The sequence below is a fragment of the Uncinocarpus reesii genome, genomic scaffold (genome assembly GCF_000003515.1).
Source record: "Uncinocarpus reesii 1704 scaffold_2 genomic scaffold, whole genome shotgun sequence".
Lineage (NCBI taxonomy): Eukaryota > Fungi > Ascomycota > Eurotiomycetes > Onygenales > Onygenaceae > Uncinocarpus > Uncinocarpus reesii.
In genome coordinates this window covers 1259901-1278457 of record NW_003052499.1, presented here as the reverse complement: position 1 = coordinate 1278457, position 18557 = coordinate 1259901, and the positions used below count along the sequence as shown (strand labels likewise).

The 18557-nt window shown below is 41.6% G+C and overlaps 6 protein-coding genes across 6 annotated transcripts; 4 read left to right on the top strand and 2 right to left on the bottom strand.

Annotated features, from left to right (window-relative positions):
* Positions 1-3707: 3707 nt before the first annotated feature.
* Positions 3708-7460, top strand: UREG_03417 (uncharacterized protein; the record flags this gene model as incomplete). Its single annotated transcript, XM_002543854.1, has 4 exons — positions 3708-4338; positions 4401-6533; positions 6591-7334; positions 7378-7460. The coding sequence occupies 4 exons, from the start codon at positions 3708-3710 to the stop codon at positions 7458-7460; spliced, it is 3591 nt and encodes a 1196-aa protein (XP_002543900.1).
* Positions 7461-8137: 677 nt separating this feature from the next.
* On the bottom strand, positions 8138-10438 carry UREG_03416 (uncharacterized protein; the record flags this gene model as incomplete). Its single annotated transcript, XM_002543853.1, has 7 exons — positions 8138-8197; positions 8251-8856; positions 8919-9436; positions 9536-9919; positions 9976-10042; positions 10123-10199; positions 10348-10438. The coding sequence occupies 7 exons, from the start codon at positions 10436-10438 to the stop codon at positions 8138-8140; spliced, it is 1803 nt and encodes a 600-aa protein (XP_002543899.1).
* A 543-nt stretch (positions 10439-10981) lies between these two features.
* UREG_03415 (DNA repair protein RAD51) lies at positions 10982-12212 on the top strand (the record flags this gene model as incomplete). The annotated part of the gene is made up of 4 exons (XM_002543852.1): positions 10982-11065; positions 11122-11201; positions 11270-11337; positions 11398-12212. 4 exons carry the CDS (start codon positions 10982-10984, stop codon positions 12210-12212), a joined length of 1047 nt encoding a protein of 348 aa, XP_002543898.1.
* A 350-nt stretch (positions 12213-12562) lies between these two features.
* UREG_03414 (uncharacterized protein) lies at positions 12563-14589 on the bottom strand (the record flags this gene model as incomplete). The annotated part of the gene is made up of 2 exons (XM_002543851.1): positions 12563-14295; positions 14349-14589. The coding sequence occupies 2 exons, from the start codon at positions 14587-14589 to the stop codon at positions 12563-12565; spliced, it is 1974 nt and encodes a 657-aa protein (XP_002543897.1).
* A 685-nt stretch (positions 14590-15274) lies between these two features.
* UREG_03413 (uncharacterized protein) lies at positions 15275-15726 on the top strand (the record flags this gene model as incomplete). The annotated part of the gene is made up of 3 exons (XM_002543850.1): positions 15275-15319; positions 15369-15386; positions 15442-15726. The coding sequence occupies 3 exons, from the start codon at positions 15275-15277 to the stop codon at positions 15724-15726; spliced, it is 348 nt and encodes a 115-aa protein (XP_002543896.1).
* A 1533-nt stretch (positions 15727-17259) lies between these two features.
* On the top strand, positions 17260-18554 carry UREG_03412 (uncharacterized protein; the record flags this gene model as incomplete). The annotated part of the gene is made up of 3 exons (XM_002543849.1): positions 17260-17608; positions 17668-18038; positions 18132-18554. 3 exons carry the CDS (start codon positions 17260-17262, stop codon positions 18552-18554), a joined length of 1143 nt encoding a protein of 380 aa, XP_002543895.1.
* Positions 18555-18557: the final 3 nt, after the last annotated feature.

The following is an 18557-nucleotide window of genomic DNA, read 5'->3' as shown; positions in this document are numbered from 1 at the left end:
ATAAATCATTCTTATAATCCTCTGAATACTTCTGCTTCTCTCATCGTGCAAGAACTTGATGATAAATTTATGATAATTATTATTATTTCTATAATTAGTCAACAGTAATTATTCTTTGCATTGAGAAGCTTGTTCAGATTCTTATAAATTTTCTTCAAGTATTTGAATACTTTCTCTGCTGTTTGATAATGTTCTGAATATTCTTCTCACATATGAAAAGCAATGTGATGTGCAGCATTCTCATCAGTTCAATTCTTAATATAAATAATTTTGCTAATTTCAGTGAGAAAGTGATCTGCATTCTCTCACAGTTTATTTTTCATTCTGAAAAATTAATACTTAAACTTGAGTTTCTTTCCATCTGTGAGATGCTTGAGATTATCAATCTTAATCAATTGCTTTTCTCTGAATTTAGTTAAACAAGCAGAAGTGCTTTCTCATTTCTATATATTCAGTAATACAGTCACACATGCTTTTTTATATCAATCATATTTCTCAATCAGAACAGTTACTTGTTTCTTCAAAACACTGATCTGATTCTGAGCTTTTCTTTTAATTTATTTGCTGTGCACTCAAATTTCATGAATTATGCTGCTGATTTCATCATAAACCACTTGTGCATTCTGTTTCACAGCAGCATTAAAGTGTTCAAAAAAAATTCAGTTCATTTCATTCTCTTATGAGCTTGAAGTTAGATTGATTCATTAATACAAGAAAAGATTCAACAGCTGATTTTTTAATGATGATAAGTTTGAATTATTTGCAGATGCTGACACACTCAAAGTTATAATCAATACTGCTTGAAATCTTTTAACTGAAAGACTTTAAAAAGAGCAAGATAAGATAATGTTTAGTATTATGATACAATCTCAGACTAGACACAAGAAAAGAAGAAGAAGAATCTAATAAACTGTCATACTAGATAGATCTAAACAAAAATACTAAACATGATGAAGAAAAGAGAGGTCTGGAGTAATCATACAATATATATTTTCTTACTCTGAGTTCTTGTTCTGAGCTCTACTAACAGCAGTCATCTGAAGAATTTGATCACATGATCTCAAGTTCAACACTTCTTTACCATTCCACATCAGACTCTAACAATCTCTACTAATACAGCTAATTAAAAAAATTCATGAGCAGTCATTAGTGATCTATTCAAATAAAAAGAAGACTTGAATTCTGATTAAGAAACAGTATTACTGATTAATATTATAGCAGAACATAAACTATTATGTGAACAACTACTGAGTCTGTTAATGAATCAAGATATTAAGAGATAAGATATCAGAACTACTAAAATTACTATCAATTTCTTATTATACATGACAGCACATCTTAATGAATTTCATGAACATTCTCATGATGAAATAAAAGCATAATGCAATTTTAATTATTATATATAGACTGAGCAAGAAATTCATCTTAATTTCAATCACAAAAAAAATCAACATGTATGAGTTCACAAGATTATTTACAAAATATTACTACTGATATTATAAAGCATCAGATTTAATTATATCAGACTGAAAACTTCAGTTTATGTCTGACTTCTGAAAAGAGTTTATCAAAATTCTGAGAATCAAGCTGAAACTTTCTACAGCACATTATTTATAAATAAATAATCAGACTGAAATCATTAATCAGTATCTAGCAATTCAATTATAATCATATGTAAATTATTATTAAGACAATTGAGATGATTTATTGCTCATCATGAATCATACTACAGCTGTCACAGTGCACACTTTAATAGATGCATCTCTTTTTTTAGTAATAGATAATTATAAGCTACAGACATCTTTCAACTGACAGTTTTTATCAGATGAAGCATCACACACTGAGCACTTAAACTGTCAAGAAGCATAAAATTAAGTATGAGCTTTTAAAAAAGTATAAAAATTCACACAATAAAGAGTGTGAAAGATTCAGAAAATAATGAAAAAATAGATTAATTATTATTATTAGAAATTCAACTTTGAAATAAAAGATCAGATTTATTTGATTTTATATAATTACTCAATAAATTATTCTAGCAGAAAACTGACAGAGCAGAACACTGAATTCTTTTTAAAAGTAAAAAAAATAAAGCACAGCTACTATCTGAAATTATTCTTAAATATAAAAATATATTTTATATTCTTCTCAGACAAACTTCATCAAGCAGCAATAAATTCTCTATCAGAATAAGAGTATGAGAAGTCAGAATCATTAATTATTAACAGAAAAAACAAATAAAAGATAAAGCAAATTCTGATAAATCAGATTCACTGAAGAAAGCTGCAGTACTAAATTAAATAATTAGAATATAATTATAATCTGTAATAATATCTGATACAGAATTTTAAGAACTCATCACATTAATTTTGAGATTATCACAAGAGCAACTCACAGAAATCAGAATTCTTAAAATGACTGATAAAATAACTGAAGACATGAGAGAGTGAGAAAAATTTATCAGAATGTGCAGATGATAATTTATTAAAAGCATGAAATAAAAAGATCTATAGTCAGAGTATTTAATATGAGAACATGTTTGAATTTTTTAGAAGAATAATATTAGAATCTGATGCAGAGTGATAAAGAAGCATCAGACTCAGAATCATATAATTAGATTTTTCAGATAACTGCTGTTAGTAGAGCAAGAGCTCAAAGCAAGAGAGTATATATTGCACAATCACTTCAGATCTCTCTTTTCTTCACCATGTTTAGTATTTTCAATTAAATCTATCTAGTATGACAGTTTATTAGATTCTTCTTCTTTCATTCTTGTGTCTAGTCTGAGGTTGTATCACAATCCATCTTTCATTCTCATATTATAAAAAGAAGAATATATCTATCTGAATTTAATAGTTGATACTGAATTATATCTGATGTTGAATTCTATAGTTTCACAAATGTTTATACAGAAATTCACAACAGATTATAGAGATGACTGTGAAGACATCATGCAAACAGAATTATAACTGTAGTAAAAGTGTAAAAAAACAAAACTAACAGATTTAATAGATGAGTTTAATAGTAGATGAATTTGAGAGATGAAATCAAAACAAATACAGAAAGAGTGCTACAGAAAGAAAGTCAGACTAAAAAATGTATATTTTATAAAAAATATAATCTGTAATCAGATGACTGTGTCAAAAAGTGAAGACTGTAGTCTTTTATTAATAAAGTAAAGTCACTAAATCATCTGATCTAAAAATTAAGCCATTCATAATCAAGATAATGTAATTTATGAATTCTTGACTGGCTAAACTACAAACTTAAAATCTTTTATTTGCAATGTGGCTGCTATGAGCTGCTGTAATGGTGACAAGTTTTCATCTGTCATCTGTGGATGGTGGTTGCATGGTGGTGAGATTCCGCTGATTCAGCACCACATATCACTGGTATGGCACAGTCTCTCAAGATAAGAACACTAGTGGCACTAAGCATCCAAGGCTAAGCCTTAAGGGGTTAGCGCGCTACACCAACAATGATGACGCGAAAATTCGAGGCGCGTACTTTGAATATTTTGAGGCAGCCTTAAGATAGACACTAGTATCCAAAGCAAACAATAAATGTCTAGTTCTCTGAATCCTCAGCAACAACTTTCAACCTATGCAACCACAACCACAGTTGTGTATCCCACTATCAACATTGATCATGGGCATTTGAGATTCTATGAGAACAGTGGCATTTGCTGTTCCATTCCCTTTCCCTAAACAATGTTGAAAATTTACAAGGAGACCAAGGTCAACGTTTCGCCAACCACAACAATTGTTCACATTTCTGTCCCATCACCACAACATCCACATGGCAGAATTCAATGTTTGGCCAAAACACGACGTTCCCAAGGGGTAGTTGGACAAGAATGGGACATTTTCGCGGCTGAAGCCTTAGCGACCTTGGGCGCTGTCTACTTTTGTCAACGCAAGAGCTATCCCCGATCCATATCATGGAAAGTTGTGGATTTCGACCGTACTCTCGAGTTACGTTCGGTTGATCTGACGAAAAGCGTCCATATCGCCCAAGAAGCAGCTGTTACACTGCGGATTGAGTTCCCTGATGCTATTATTCCGCATGGTGTTGCCCTCACAGATCGAGAGGATCTCGATTTGCTGAACATCTTTGTGATCACGACCTCCAGACAGCTATATACGTTGGACCTACGATTCGATTACTTTTTGAATAGCGACGAAATAGATGGAAACGTGCTTAATTGGTGTAGACCATATCGGCCTGCGCCACTGAATTTCACCCATCCTCATCGTTTGTATGCAAGTAGCCCATTGGAGCTATATATCTCTCTCCAAAGTGGCGCTCTACTACGCCTAACTCGGAAATCCGACGATGATGGTAAGCAATAGAACAAAATCCTAGCTACTATCTTTTCTCTGTTTCTAAGTTTCTTTTTCTAGGTTCTAATTGGTCCCTTCTTACTCTTGACGAAAGGTCTTGGGGAACTTCCTTGCGCGGGCTGGTTAAATGGAGCAATTCCAACTCCATTCAATACCATGGCAGGGAGTTAGATTCCAATACGGCTAATGCTATTGCTACCACACCTGATCAGTCTTTCGTATTCGTCGTCGCCTTGAACCACTCGATCAAGGCTTGGAATTTAGCTAATCATCGGCTTGTTGCTTCAAAGGATCTCCTTAATAGGACAGCCCAACAGCAGGATGCACTGCCCATCAACCTTAATGCAGCCGATTGCTCCTTTATCCGGATTTTTACTGCCCCGAAGGCTTTAGCGGGTGGCATGTATTACATGATTACCTATTCTCCTTATGACGATGGCCAATTCAAATTTTGGGTCGTGAAAGGGACATTAACATCCCAATTAGATCTCGAAGACCTGTTTCCCGACACCAAGTTGACGGTCATGGACCCCCTGCCTTCGGGAAGTCTTTTCTGGAATATTATCGACTTTGAGATCACGCCCACAGATGACGGAAGAGATATGACATTATGGGTGTTGTGGAGAAGCAATACATTTTATCAACTATACACTCTGCGTTTCGATTTATTGGACCTACCAAATGCATGGCTCAAAAATTGGACTAAAACAGCGTTAGAGCTTCATGTTGAACCCCCACAAACTATTTTACAACCAGGCATGGCGGACCTTACAGCACAGTGGTTGGAATATATTTTTTCGACTAGGGCTTACCCTACCGTGGTGCTGGAAGCCGCGTTGGCAGCATTTTCGCAATCCGACAAACCTCGTGTGGGGCACGACAATGGGGATCAGTCTGACAGCTTGCAGCAACGTTTATGTCAGGCCATCCAAAGTTCTATTACCGTGCGCAAATTTTCAGACGCGACCATTGATTTCTCTCAATATTTCGCGGATTTAGATGCGGCCTGGCACCAACTCTGGCATTTAGTCGAAGGAGTCAACCAAAGAAGATTCGAGCCGATTTCGCTTGCATACGACCGTCTGTCCAACCTCCCTTGGGTAACTTTCACTGATGGTTATTCTTTGGTCCGAGAATGCACTAGTACGGAAATTCTCCTTCACAATGAGCCGAGCTCACTCAGCAATAAACTATCCCTTGCTGCTTTAAATTGGCCGCATCGCAATCTTGCGTTCGAATTGGGGGGATGCCCGGATCAATCGACCAAATTGATTAGTTTAGCTGCCTCGTTTCGAAAAGCGCTGACACCCGAACTCGATCAAGCCTGTCAAAACGCTTTGAACACCGAGATTTTAATGGAGCCCGTGCTTTCCGCCGTTGATCGGATCCTAGCTTTCCATACTCGATGTGGATTTGTGAATCTTTTGACTGATCGCATGTATGACATTGTCTCCGAGAATATTGAACGTTCGATTGGCTTCGACCAACTACATGCAGATGCCTTTTTTACAGTCATTGAAACAATCCCTTCCGGGTTCTCCGGAAAGAATTCAAGCTGTTTGTCTACTGAGTTTGGACGCGCCGCTATCATGGCGGGGACGGTGGAAAACATACATTTTACCAGACAAATACTTTACGATCTACTTTTATTGACTGTATTCATTGAAATGGAATTGCGACGCGACGGTATTATCGCGGAATTTAACGGTCCAGAATTATTTACCGCGCTTATTACGTTGCTTCGGGAGTATGAGGTTTTAAGCTGGCTCGGGTCGAAAGCTCGGGCGTCCTCGCCATGCCGAAGCAGTGAACCATCTCCACATGCGAAAGCTGAAAGTCAGTCAGGGATATATCAGCAACTCAATAAGCGCACTATTTCCATTTTAGAAGATCTTTTCGCAGTGAATATCAAACCATGTATATTTTCTGGCATTTCCCAGATGCATGGTTTGACGCAACAAATTTGCGACGTTGTTTCCTGGACCATGCTGCCAGAAAGTGTGGCATTGGACAACGCTTTAGTCTTTATCCAATGCAATTTACTTGCTCATAGCAACATCCAACTTGCAATGGACTTTTCATGCTTCCAACCAGACACAGGCTGGTCTACTTACATTAAAGGTCGCCTTCATCTAGCCCGGCGTGATTTTGACGCCGCAGCACTCAGCTTTCAAAGGGCATCATATATGCTATGTAAGTACCGAGTACAAAAGGTTTGTATGATGTTGATTGACTAATCGCCAAACCTAGCGTACGGCAAACCAATAGGTGATATACAGAGAATGTCATCCGGGCTTATCAATGGCCTAGCAACGAGCCATTTCTATAGCGGCCTTCCAAATTACTTCATCCATATCCTGAATCTTTTCGAACAAGTCCGATCATTTACGCATGTTGCTTATTTTGCGCGCCTCTCCTTAGAAGCTGCGGAACCGATTAAGGGCGATTCAGATCAACCTTATTCTCTCCGCATGGATTTGCTGCCTCGCGTATTTCATTCCTACTTAAGAACTTGTCAGTTCGACGAAGCTTACACGACCCTTTCGCAATATCGGGATCCGGCGTTTCGTCGGCCAGCCATCAGGTCTCTAATGGCTTCGATTTTCCATGCGCATGGATCAACTACAGCCGGTTTGAGGACAACTTTGGCACTCCCGTTGTCTCTGGAGCCGGGGATTTCTCAACTAGACGATATTTTTGGCTCGGTCACGGAGCAGCATCGAGCGGGATCCCCTACGGTAGTTTTACCTGCGGAACCAGCAGACTATCTCTCGACGTTAAAGGCACTCCACATTGCAAGAAATGATATGCAGAGCGCCGCAAAGGTGTCCTATCGAAAGATTCGCCTCTTGCGCGAAGCAAACTTTGCTCCAAATACAACTGAAGGAGCTGTAGTGAACACCGGGTCACAGGAGAATGCTGCCCAGTTCCAGAACACAAAACTTCTCAGTGAACTACTTGCGCTTATTAACCTGTTAGCATCGATGGGGAATAGTGAGGCTTATATCTTATTTAATCCAACAGACTCACAATTTAGTGTCGGTAAACCAGATGATAGGCATGAAAATGCAGAAGGCGTTCTGGGTTCTACATTTGATCCAGACATCCAGGGACTTGTGACAAGCAGTCCGAACGATTCCTTTCCATTACCTTTGACGGATTCAAATCCCGCCATTATGGCACCGGAAGGGTCCGAAATTGGCACGAGGCCTAATGAGCTAGACTCGGCTCATGCTTCCACACGCAAACCCAATCGGAAAGAGAACGCAACAACCGTGGTTTTCACTTTGGATGACCTAAGGCGAGAATACCAGCTGGAATTGGATAGAGCTCTGAGAATTCAAAATGGAAGTTGGGAATACGGCGACGCTAGTATGATAGACCTCGATAGTCAGGGTGACGGTTTTAGTTGAGTATACTCTCTGTATACAAGGGAGAACGGCACATGAATACGGAGTAGACATTGTTCCATACTAGCTCACGGTCCATTTTCTTCCACAAGTTAGCTGCATAGCATGTTCGAAAAGACGCGGTTGGAATATCCCACGCCATCCGTCAAATTTACATGAGACCACTTGGCCTGTGAGCATAATCTTAAATACTGATAAACAAAAATATTTCAAGGCTGCTGCAACCGGGATTCTTCCCACGTCCGTAGGGTATCCTGCGCCATGACAATCTTCAGGCCTACCCGGGCGTCTAGCTCAAAAGTTTCCCATTTAGCGGCCTTTTCAAGCCATTTCTTACATGCTTGCACTTTGTCCTGATCTTCGACGACAAAGGCAGTGCGTGGTTTATCACCATTTGAATACCCGAAGCAATCGCGACCTGATTCCCTCTGTTGGCCTGAGCAGATACTGCTCACGCATGCAAGGTCAGGACTGGCGTCCATATCACACGACTGACAGACGCGCCGTTCCATCCACAGATTAGCAGCCATCTCATAATGCGCTGATGGACAGGTCCAGTCATCTTTTAGGTGACCCTTAAAATTCGCTTTATCGTGGCAAAGAATTTGCGATTGCAAAACTTCCTTGGCTTCCCCATGCCTTTCAAGGAAGCGAAAAATGGAGGCCCTGAGTAAGGCAAGGATGGCTCGTTCATCAAGGTCTTCACGACCCCATGTTTTATTTTGTTCACTTTCGAACCAGTTGAGATTCCTTAGAGATTTCTCCAATTGCACCGACGACATGCGGCTGTGACCATTCCAAAAATAAATCATTTCCTCGATGGGATCTACCCCAATAGCGTCGATAAAATCAACGTTCCATTGTTTGGCTCGAGACTGCCATTTGGCAATCTTGCGGGCCACTAGCGTGTCAAAGGGAAGTTGAGATGCCAGGAACCTTTTCTTGCCAACATATTGTGGAACCTTGAGAAAGAGTTCCACTGCTTTTGCTGCATGTCCAGCTGCAACGTTTTGAGCGTAGCCGAGATTCTGGCGGTAAAGCGCAAGATGGGATGCCCCAGCGATATAATAGTACAGGGCATGCGACCACGAATTAAGCTCAACGCACTGACATGACAATCAGTTTCAAAGTACATATTGAGTTCCCGAAACCAAAAGCGTAAACATACTTCAAGAAAAGACTTTGCGCAGAGTTCGTATTGATGAAGATACATAGCATTCATGCTTCGTTCGAAAACACAAAGGGCCTCAACTTGTTTAAGAGGGGTTTCCACCGGACTCATAAGCAATTGTAAGGCATTTTCTAAATTCCCCTGTGCCCCTTCCATCCTTGACTGTTCTAGGCGCCATAGCTGGCTTCTAGGAAACCTATCTCGCATCTCCGTTAATAAAGCACTGAGCCGTTTTCTTGGGTATCCATCAACGTCGTCCTCGCTTTGGCTAGAAGAGTCAGGTAATATGTCGCAGCAACGCACAAAGCTATTGTAAAACGCTAGAATAGCAACGGCTGCAACGGCCCCTGTTAGGCTATGGAATTTGCTAGCCCGCCAAAGCATCCGCAAACCGCGGGATCGGTCACCCTTGAATCCGGTAATATAGAGAAGTCTGTTAAAGGCAGGTGGGACCATCGAAATGAGTAGTAGTAGAAGGCCAAAGCAGAGGTTTGCCCCCGAATGAATAAATTCGTCTATAGGGTTAGCTAGAATATCAGTTCCAGAAAGAAAAGGGATTTGACCTGGAACCTTGCAAGTAGACGGAGTATCTGATTTGTGCCCCTCAAGCCCACCTTGTTGGTTCGAACCTTCGACCGTAGGTGACCGCGCGGCCGAGGTTGGTATTCCGAGTGGATTGTAGGTAGTTGCCTTGGAATTTTCGGCAGTGGCAGAATGGCGTCCAGTACGATCTAGATAGTCCTTCTCCATATGCATTATCCCGTCAAGTGCGATGTACGCTTTTCTAAGCTTGTAAAAAGCCTTTATACTTTCCATCAAGTTTTCATTTAAAACTCCAACTAAAGCCGCCATGAGCTGTGCCATAATTTGACACAACAAATATTCTGTCCCAGGGCTGTAAATAGGAGACTGATATGCATTGAGTGTATGGGCTTTGTGTTGGGATTTGCGTTGATCATTCGATGCACTTGCATCAGCTTCAGCTAACTGCGCAGCAGCTGAAAACAAAGTTATTTTAGCATCTGACAGAGAAAGCATAGGTAGATAAGGTTACCTTCACGCATTATATCTTGTTCCAGTCCTAATGTTGCCCGGATGAAAGCAATAATCCCTTTTCCCAGCTACATGAGATCTTGGTTAAACAAGGATTCTGTAGGAAGTCCAATAACTAAGCATAGGATATCAATGCAATGTGTCACACCTTGTGAAATGAGGAGTCACCCTCATTAAGGCCATGTTCAGCGCCATCCAAATCATCATTCATGATGAGTGTTGCAGCTATAGTACCATTGAAATTAGTTTAGTCAATTATGGGTGTGCATTTTGTGCCCGAATATTTGTTACGTATAAATATACCTTTCAGGGCATTCTCAACTAAGTAAGACTCAGTATCACTCTCAACTGAGGATTGGTGGGAGCAACTTACGTTCTTGCACCTCACTCAGAACATCTAATGATGGTGCTGAGATACTCACAGGAGTATTTTTGTTGTACAGCCATGATCCCACCCAAGACATTATTTATTAGAAGTGTAAAGAAATGTTGGTTCTTGAGAAATCCATCAAGCTCCAAACTAGGTAGCCTGCCCAAAAAGAAGTTGTCATTGCCAAGACTAACTGGTCAACAGGTTAACTAACTAGTTAACTAGTTAACTAACTTAACTACTCTGTAACTAATAACTAGTTTACTCCTCTGTAGTTAACTAGTTAACTAACTCATTAACTTTATAGAGCACAAACCACAGAGGAACTATGGAGTATTACTCTTGGAATACAGAGTACTATTTAGCTTTGAATTTGTAACTAGTCAATTTATGTGTTATGACTCCATCTCGGCCATTGAAATTAGCATCAACTATTAAGTCAGCTTGGAAAGATCACCTACGAAGTTCTCTACCCAATTTATGGGTTTATTAGCCCTTACAGCCACATTGGTATGAAACCTGATTGAACTCAGTTTATCAGCGCATTCCTTGCTAATCATCATGCATTTAGATCCAATACCACTGTGACAATCTCTCAACAACGGCATTGTGAGCCGCAATAAATGGTATTCAGATAATGGGGACTGAGGATGAAGCTACTGATTATGGAGATGGGAATTCTGTTGCTCCTGGAGCACCCACTCCACTTTCCACTCTTGAGGTAGCTATGTTCCCCATGGTATCCCACAGAAAGGAAGGTCTGATTTCGTTCACTAGGGTGTCAATGGCCTTACTGTCAAAGATATCAAATTGCTGATAGACGGGGGGTATCACACAGTTGAAGCTGTAGCATACACGTATGTTGACACTGTGCTAAGATTTTGCTTGGTCATGTTGTTTTCTCAAATTGACTAATACAATGTAGACCGAAGAAAGTATTAGAACAAATTAAGGGAATATCAGAACAAAAAGCTGCAAGAGTGTTAGCGGAAGGTTCTTTCTACCCTCAAATAATTTGTGAACTCACCAGTTGCTAACCTCATGCCATTTTAGCAATCAAAATTGTGCCTATGGGATTTACAACAGCGACAGAGATCCATGCACGAAGAGCTGACTTAATCTGCATTACTACAGGATCAAAGCAGCTTGACACTCTACTCGCCGGGGGGATCGAGACTGGGTCAATAACGGAAATATTTGGCGAGTTCAGGACAGGAAAGAGCCAACTTTGCCATACCTTAGCCGTTACTTGTCAACTTCCCTTTGATATGGGGGGCGGAGAGGGAAAGTGTTTGTATATTGATACCGAAGGCACGTTTCGACCAGTTCGTTTGTTGGCTGTAGCCCAACGTTATGGTCTTGTCGGCGAGGAAGTTCTTGATAATGTCGCATATGCTCGCGCGTATAATTCCGACCACCAACTTCAATTACTCAACCAAGCTTCACAGATGATGTGTGAGACCAGATTCTCTCTCTTGATAGTCGACTCGGCAACCTCTCTTTATAGAACTGATTTCAGCGGTCGAGGCGAACTTTCATCACGCCAGAATCATCTAGCTCGGTTTATGCGCACATTACAACGCCTTGCCGATGAATTTGGGGTTGCTGTTGTTATCACTAACCAAGTTGTTGCCCAAGTTGATGGTGGTCCAAGTGCTATGTTCAACCCAGACCCGAAAAAGCCCATTGGAGGAAATATACTTGCGCATGCTAGCACAACCCGATTAAGCCTGAAGAAGGGCAGAGGAGAAACTAGAATTTGCAAGATTTATGATAGTCCATGTTTGCCAGAGAGTGATTGCTTGTTTGCAATAAATGAAGATGGAATTGGTGATCCAACTCTTAAAGATGTTGAAAAGGATGCATAATGCTGGAGCACTAGTTGAATATCGATGAAGGAAGAAGTTTTATCAACTTTTTATACAATTCGATATTGTAGAGGGCAAACTGCTGCACCCTATACAAACCAAAAAAGAGGATAATGCGTATGAAAATTCGCAAGTTATTAGTTGGAATTTGTTACTGAGTGAGAAATCATGTTGCTGAAAATTGCTTCCACTCTTATCTGGCCTTGCTGAGATAAAGAATATAATATTAGCAATAGAGCATTCATAAGCTTCTGGGTTCATGAGACCTGTCTCTGAATGTAATCTTCAGAATAGTCATAACTATACTAGAATAGTAGTTTTAGATGAAACCCTCACAATTTCTAATTCTCCTAACTCTTTTGATCAATCACATGCAATAAAAGCTTAGCTGCTGCACCATTTGCACCTTGAACCTCGACTTTCGCCTTTTCTGACAAACCATCTGTTTTGGACTCTAGGTCATGCAAAGTCTGCTTGTGCTCTTTCAATGTTTTCAACAACTCATCCCTCTTACCGAAAGCACAGTTTTCTGCCATCGCAACTAAAACAAACGGATTTGGACCCACCAACCATGACAGTATATCATGCTTGATGCACTCATATAACAAAACATCAAAACCCAGGGGAGTCTGTAGCTTTTCCACAGTCCGCCGATTGGGATTATATCGACCACCTTGAACTAGGTGCTTTAGCATCCTCCCAACAAATGGTGCCTCCATCCTTTCTGGCTTGGCCGTTACTGTGGCAGCAACAGCAGCTAGTGCGGGCCCTTTTTCGCCAGTAGCATTGAAGAGGACTTCTGTAATACAGCGACAGCCGAAATCAGTTTCCATGAGAGCCTCTGCAGCCGAACTAATAAATTGGAGCATGATGGGCGATGCAGCCTTGATCAATTCATTCCGACGGACCACTGGATCTTTCTTAGATGTCTCTGATCTAGCCTGACGGACTTCCGACAGAATTTCGCGGTCGACGCTATTGAGCAGCCATGATAGAGTTTCGCCCCCAAAAAGATAAAGTAATGGAACTCTGCTCGAAATATGATTCACTCGCTCAACTAAATTGTTATGACGTTGAGTTTCGGGGAGATGTTCACAAAGCAATCGGGGAAAAATCAATTTAGCTGTGAGTTTCGTATCGTCGATTACCTCGTAAGCAGCGAGCAGAATGGTTCTCGCGTGTATATCTTCCGCCATCATCGGAATCATGTCGCGGTATACTCTTAGCAATGATTTTCTCTCTTTCGCATTCGAGTGGGCGAAGGCGAGGCACATCAGCCTCGAACCTGATTTCGTAAACGCTAGATTTTTCACCAGATCTCCATCTTCATCTCCTTTCAGTAGTTCCATAAAATCAGCGGCGTCTGTGCTCCCAGGTTTCGTATTTAGAAAGTATTGGAGCATAGCATCATGGAGCATCGTAAAACCAATTGTTTTTTTCTGAACGAGTAGGTTGATGAGCTCTAGTAGATGATTCATAATCGGTCCTCGTTTTTCAGGCATTTCGACCAATATTTCTGATAGTTGAGAAGTTGTAGGGGTAGGATGAGAGGAGTCGAATATGGCGAATTCCGGGCTATACCACTCGCGCAGTAGCATACTTTTTTGGCTGGATGTCACTGCTATGCGGTATATATCGTCCAAGATCCAAGATGCCTCCGGGTGCCTTATCAACATTCTGACGTGGCCATAAAACTCGGGTATAATCATATCCCGAATTTCCGAGTTTCCATGGACGACAAGCTTCGCCAGTAGGAATTTGCCGTATTTGCTTTCTGCTAAGTCTCGATAACACCCCTTTAATTCCAGGGCAATTTTTTTGCGTTGCTCGGCAGTACCGTACTTCAACGCAGTTTGGATAACTCTCACTGCATCATGCTTGAAAACAAAATCTCTCACTCGGCCAGTGATAATGGCATAAAGCTCTGTCACCAGTTTCTCCCGTTCTTCACGGGGAACATGTGATTTAAGGCGCAATCGTTCCCATAGCTTCTTTGTCCTACTGATCAGTTGTGAGTTTGGTTTTGCTGACTTTCGTTCTCGAGTAAGCGACTTTTGCTTGACATGGGCATGCTTTGAAACCACTGTTGCATAAGTTAATTGTGGACAATCTTCAGAGGGGAACAAGCACACAGACCTTTTGATGGATGATCATCGATTCTGGTTTTGGCTGCCAGTCCGTTTGATCCATGTTGCCATTTGGAGATCAAGTCTTTGCTATTGTCTGCATATGAATCTTGAAAACCATGATCCTCAGTCTGATCTTCCTCTTGCTCTATGTCGGTTTGATATTGACTGGGTGGCAGACTGCTATTCAATTTCAGTTTCTTCTGGGTACCACTTTTATTGCTATCGCGGGCGCGTTTCGTCCCAGACATTTTAGACTGAGTAGTATGTACCTGTAAAGATAGGCAACTGATTTTCAGAAAAAAAATAACATGGAATCGTGCTTTAAAATTCTGCTGCAGGAGCAAATTGATTTGGCTGCTGCCCGGCTTGGCCCCATTAACTAGTTAACAAGGTTTTTTTTCAATCCCTGAAGTTAACTTAGTTAACTAGTTAGTTAGTTAAGTTAGTTAACTATGTAGCCAGTTACTTCACTCTAGTGAACTGTAGCTAGTCAATGAGTGAAGTAAACATATATGGAGTACTCTGTAGGCGCTCTATAACTCCCGAACAACCTGCTGATGAGGTGGCAGCTGGTTGACATGGGCTGCACTTCAGTTAATCACCTATGTAACTACAGCATAGCTCTATCCTTGAAGCTGGTGCCGAACAACACACCTTCCTTGCCTTCAACTGGCGAGTTAGCCAATTAAAGAGTGGGAGGGACAAAAAGCTACATATTTCTTTATTATTGGAAGGGGCCAAGCAGCCTATGAATTCTGTTTCTCTACCTACTCCGTACTTTTGAGGTCATGATTCACCACTGCTTCCCAGAATCTCGCATAACGGCCCTTGAGAGGCAGCATCTAAGCCCCCTCCATCCGAAAACACATTTAACACCAAAGAATACGAGCAGGTCATTTGGTTTTACAACCCCGTTCCGGAAGAATAGCAAGGATGGGATTCTGGGTTGACTGGGAACTTTGGGAGAAAATGTGCTTTGTAAGTAGAGTAACTGTTTATGAATCAGTGGATCCTGACGCTAAAATAGGTTCTTGGTTGCCTTATTGTAAGCGCCATGCTGTTCTATCAAATGAGTGATTTGAATTCTGAATGCTGGATAGGTCATAGTTGTCGCCTATGGGCTTGGAGTCCAAATCTATAATTCTCGGAGGATTAAAAGAATGGCCGCAACCGAAAGGGAAGTGAAGTCACAGCAGGGCGCAACGTTTGTACTCGACGACCTTAAAAATGATGATATACCGTTTGGGTCGCGAGCGATCGAGAGTGGGATCGAGGTAGAAGGAATTTGGATCTCAAGTCACAATTCCCCCCGCCGGAGCCCCCTGCAAGCAGGCACCCCCCAAGAAACCCGACCACCTAGTCTTGGGCAAGGTGAAAACGCCTGATGTCCTTGTAACCGAATACATAACCACGCTTGTTCATACACTTGACCTCCATAAATGGGGGAATTGGGTCGGGGGTGGATTTTTAGCCAGGATAGAATGACGATAATTCATGAGTAAACTGATTCACGGTTGCAATTCCATCATCTCCCATGGTTATTAGTAATAAATGCACAGTCAAGCTCGAATACCACGAGCTAGCATTCTGATATCGCGTACTCTAACATATATATGGATCCCATAGTATGCAAGTTTTGGGTCTCATATGGGGAAGTTACCTGTGAGCGTGACACGTTCCGCCACAGTGGCTCGGCAGCCAATCAGGCTTTCCGTTGAGGACACCGCTCTTTTAGGAGCAACTTCATCAGCTTTTTGCCAGGAAGGAGCCAAACCTCTTGATGCTTTCAAATTGAAGAGTTATTTTCTAGCTTCCCCGTTCCTATATCTAATCGCAGGACGTTGTCTTGCCTCGCGGGACATCATACCACGTTTAGCGCATGGTATTTCTTGCAAATATCGGTGTTCCGTGAACGCAACAAGCAACAGTACACACTCGGAGCGAAGCTCAAGAGTATTTTCGGGCCCTGAACATTCATACTCTTCCTCCTCGGATTCCCAGACAAAGATCTATCTTTAACTTGGAATGGGTAGAAGGCCCAACGCCATAGTTTCCGAATTCTTCCATCGAGGAAATAAGCTACCAGACTCCAGCAATCGTTATGAGCATACATGCAAGCTGTGCGGAGAGAATTTTCCGAAGGGAAGGCCGGATAGCTTGTTAGGTCACTTGACCAAAACCTGTCAAGCCATTTCCGTGCCCGATAAGCAGCGAGTGCTTCATCTCCTACGCGGATTATCTGCCAGTGGAACTGATCTAAAAAAATACCATGGGCATAACCGGAGTGATGCGCTTCGAGTCGAGAACTCTCCTTACAATGCCCGAGCTGCGAATTTTGGTAGTGTTCGCGGACTTAATGGCCTGAACGTCTTAGCGGAAGCTTCTAGGAGAGTTGGTGCGACTAATGGAACCGAGCACATACAGACAATCCCCCAAAACCAGAAGCAAATAGTTGTGGATCCCACGCTGGAAGCCTCAAGCTCTACGGCTATTGGTAAGAATATATCCCTGGCAATCCCTTCGCAGTTTTTGTTGGTTAACTCTGAACGACTTTCGTGCTAGACCTCAACGAACAGTTTACGGCACCGTCTCCAGATCGAGCATCCCAAGTTTTATCGAGCCAGCCGGAACCTTCGCTATCAATTCGGGCATCCTCATCCTTGCAACTTGCCACAGACTCCCTTCCGGATCTCCGCAACTCTTCACAACTTTCACTCATCGCCGCGTCGGCAAATGAAATTGTTTCGGAGGATGCGATTGGGCATCTAGGCTCTGATGTAAATCCCTCCCATGGTGTCATGATTTTGCAGGATATCAGTTCTATACCAGTTGCTAATGGTTTGTTGCTAACTTTTTCTTTTTTATTACTCAAGCCAAATATAACTGAATTCAACCCCGAATTACTTAACCCAGACACCATGGTTTACCCCCGACCTATTGCTATTAATGGAACTGCGCAAGATCATGGGGGGGAACCTGTTCCTGCGGAGCTCCGTCGAGTCGCCAAATTCAAATCGAGGTCTGCGTTTTCCGAAGAACGTCGTAAAGAAGTTCAGTTGGTTCGGAAAATGGGCGCTTGCCTTCGGTGCCGAATGCTGAAGAAAACGGTAAGGATTCGATATTTGGGTTCTGTCCATCATAGCTTAGATGTTTGTACAGTGCTCTCCCGGTACACCATGTTCCCAGTGTACAAGCCTTCAAAATCCGCGAGTCTGGATGGAATGTTGTGTCAGAACCCGGCTTATGACACGCCTAGAGGCTTATTCCGTCTGTAGGTTCCTCACAACTTAACATAATACTCATGGATGAATGCTAATCAAGTATAGCTCTCCATTCAATTCTTGTATACCATGCTATCAACGATATCAAGAGCCAGGCACAGTTTGAGCTCTCCACTGGCCGCATTGAAGCATCCCATTTTGAGGCCAATCCATCATACTTTGTGACTTTCGGAACATTATCTACACAAAAGCAAACTCTGCCTAACCTGGATTCACAGCTGCCCATCACTGTGCATGATGCAGAACTAGGGTTACATCATCAAGATATCCATATCCTGGATGGAGAGACGGAAGAGTTGAGTGAAAAACTGGATGATTATATGAAAAGGATGTCCAACCGGTTCTATGAAAATGAAAAGTGTGTGTTTGTTAAAGAGACATTGTTACTGGCAGCTGATCTTGCCAAAACTAACCAGGTAAGCTCAAACCGTTTCTTTTCTTCACCGATTTGGATCAAAATAAGTAAATTCGCACCATATTACACCTGACAAATACTGACTTGAGCTTAGGATGAATTGCTAACAGGGGTTCTTGATCTATGGGTTGCTACATCCATCCTTGTTGGACCTTTATTGCCCTGGAAATTGTTTCTCAATCCAACCTTACCACCTGCAAGCCTACATTCTCTAACTTCAAGTTCAAATGGATGGCGCATTTCAATCGGTGAAGGCGGCGAATTTGAATCATATGCACTCATCTGCGGTCAACTGAAAGCAGCAGTTGAGAAACGTGCTGCGAAAACTAGTAAAGCTGTCCTAAATCGAATTGAGCAACGCTTGCTTCAGAAGCAAAGAGATGGTAATTTTCAGACCTTTTTAGCCTCTGTTATTCTTCTGAACTGTGTTGAACGAATGTCTTGGCTATTCTATAGCTGGGAGCATGGGGAATATTCTAATAAGGTTTGTTGTCCATTGCAAATTTATTTCATATGAAGT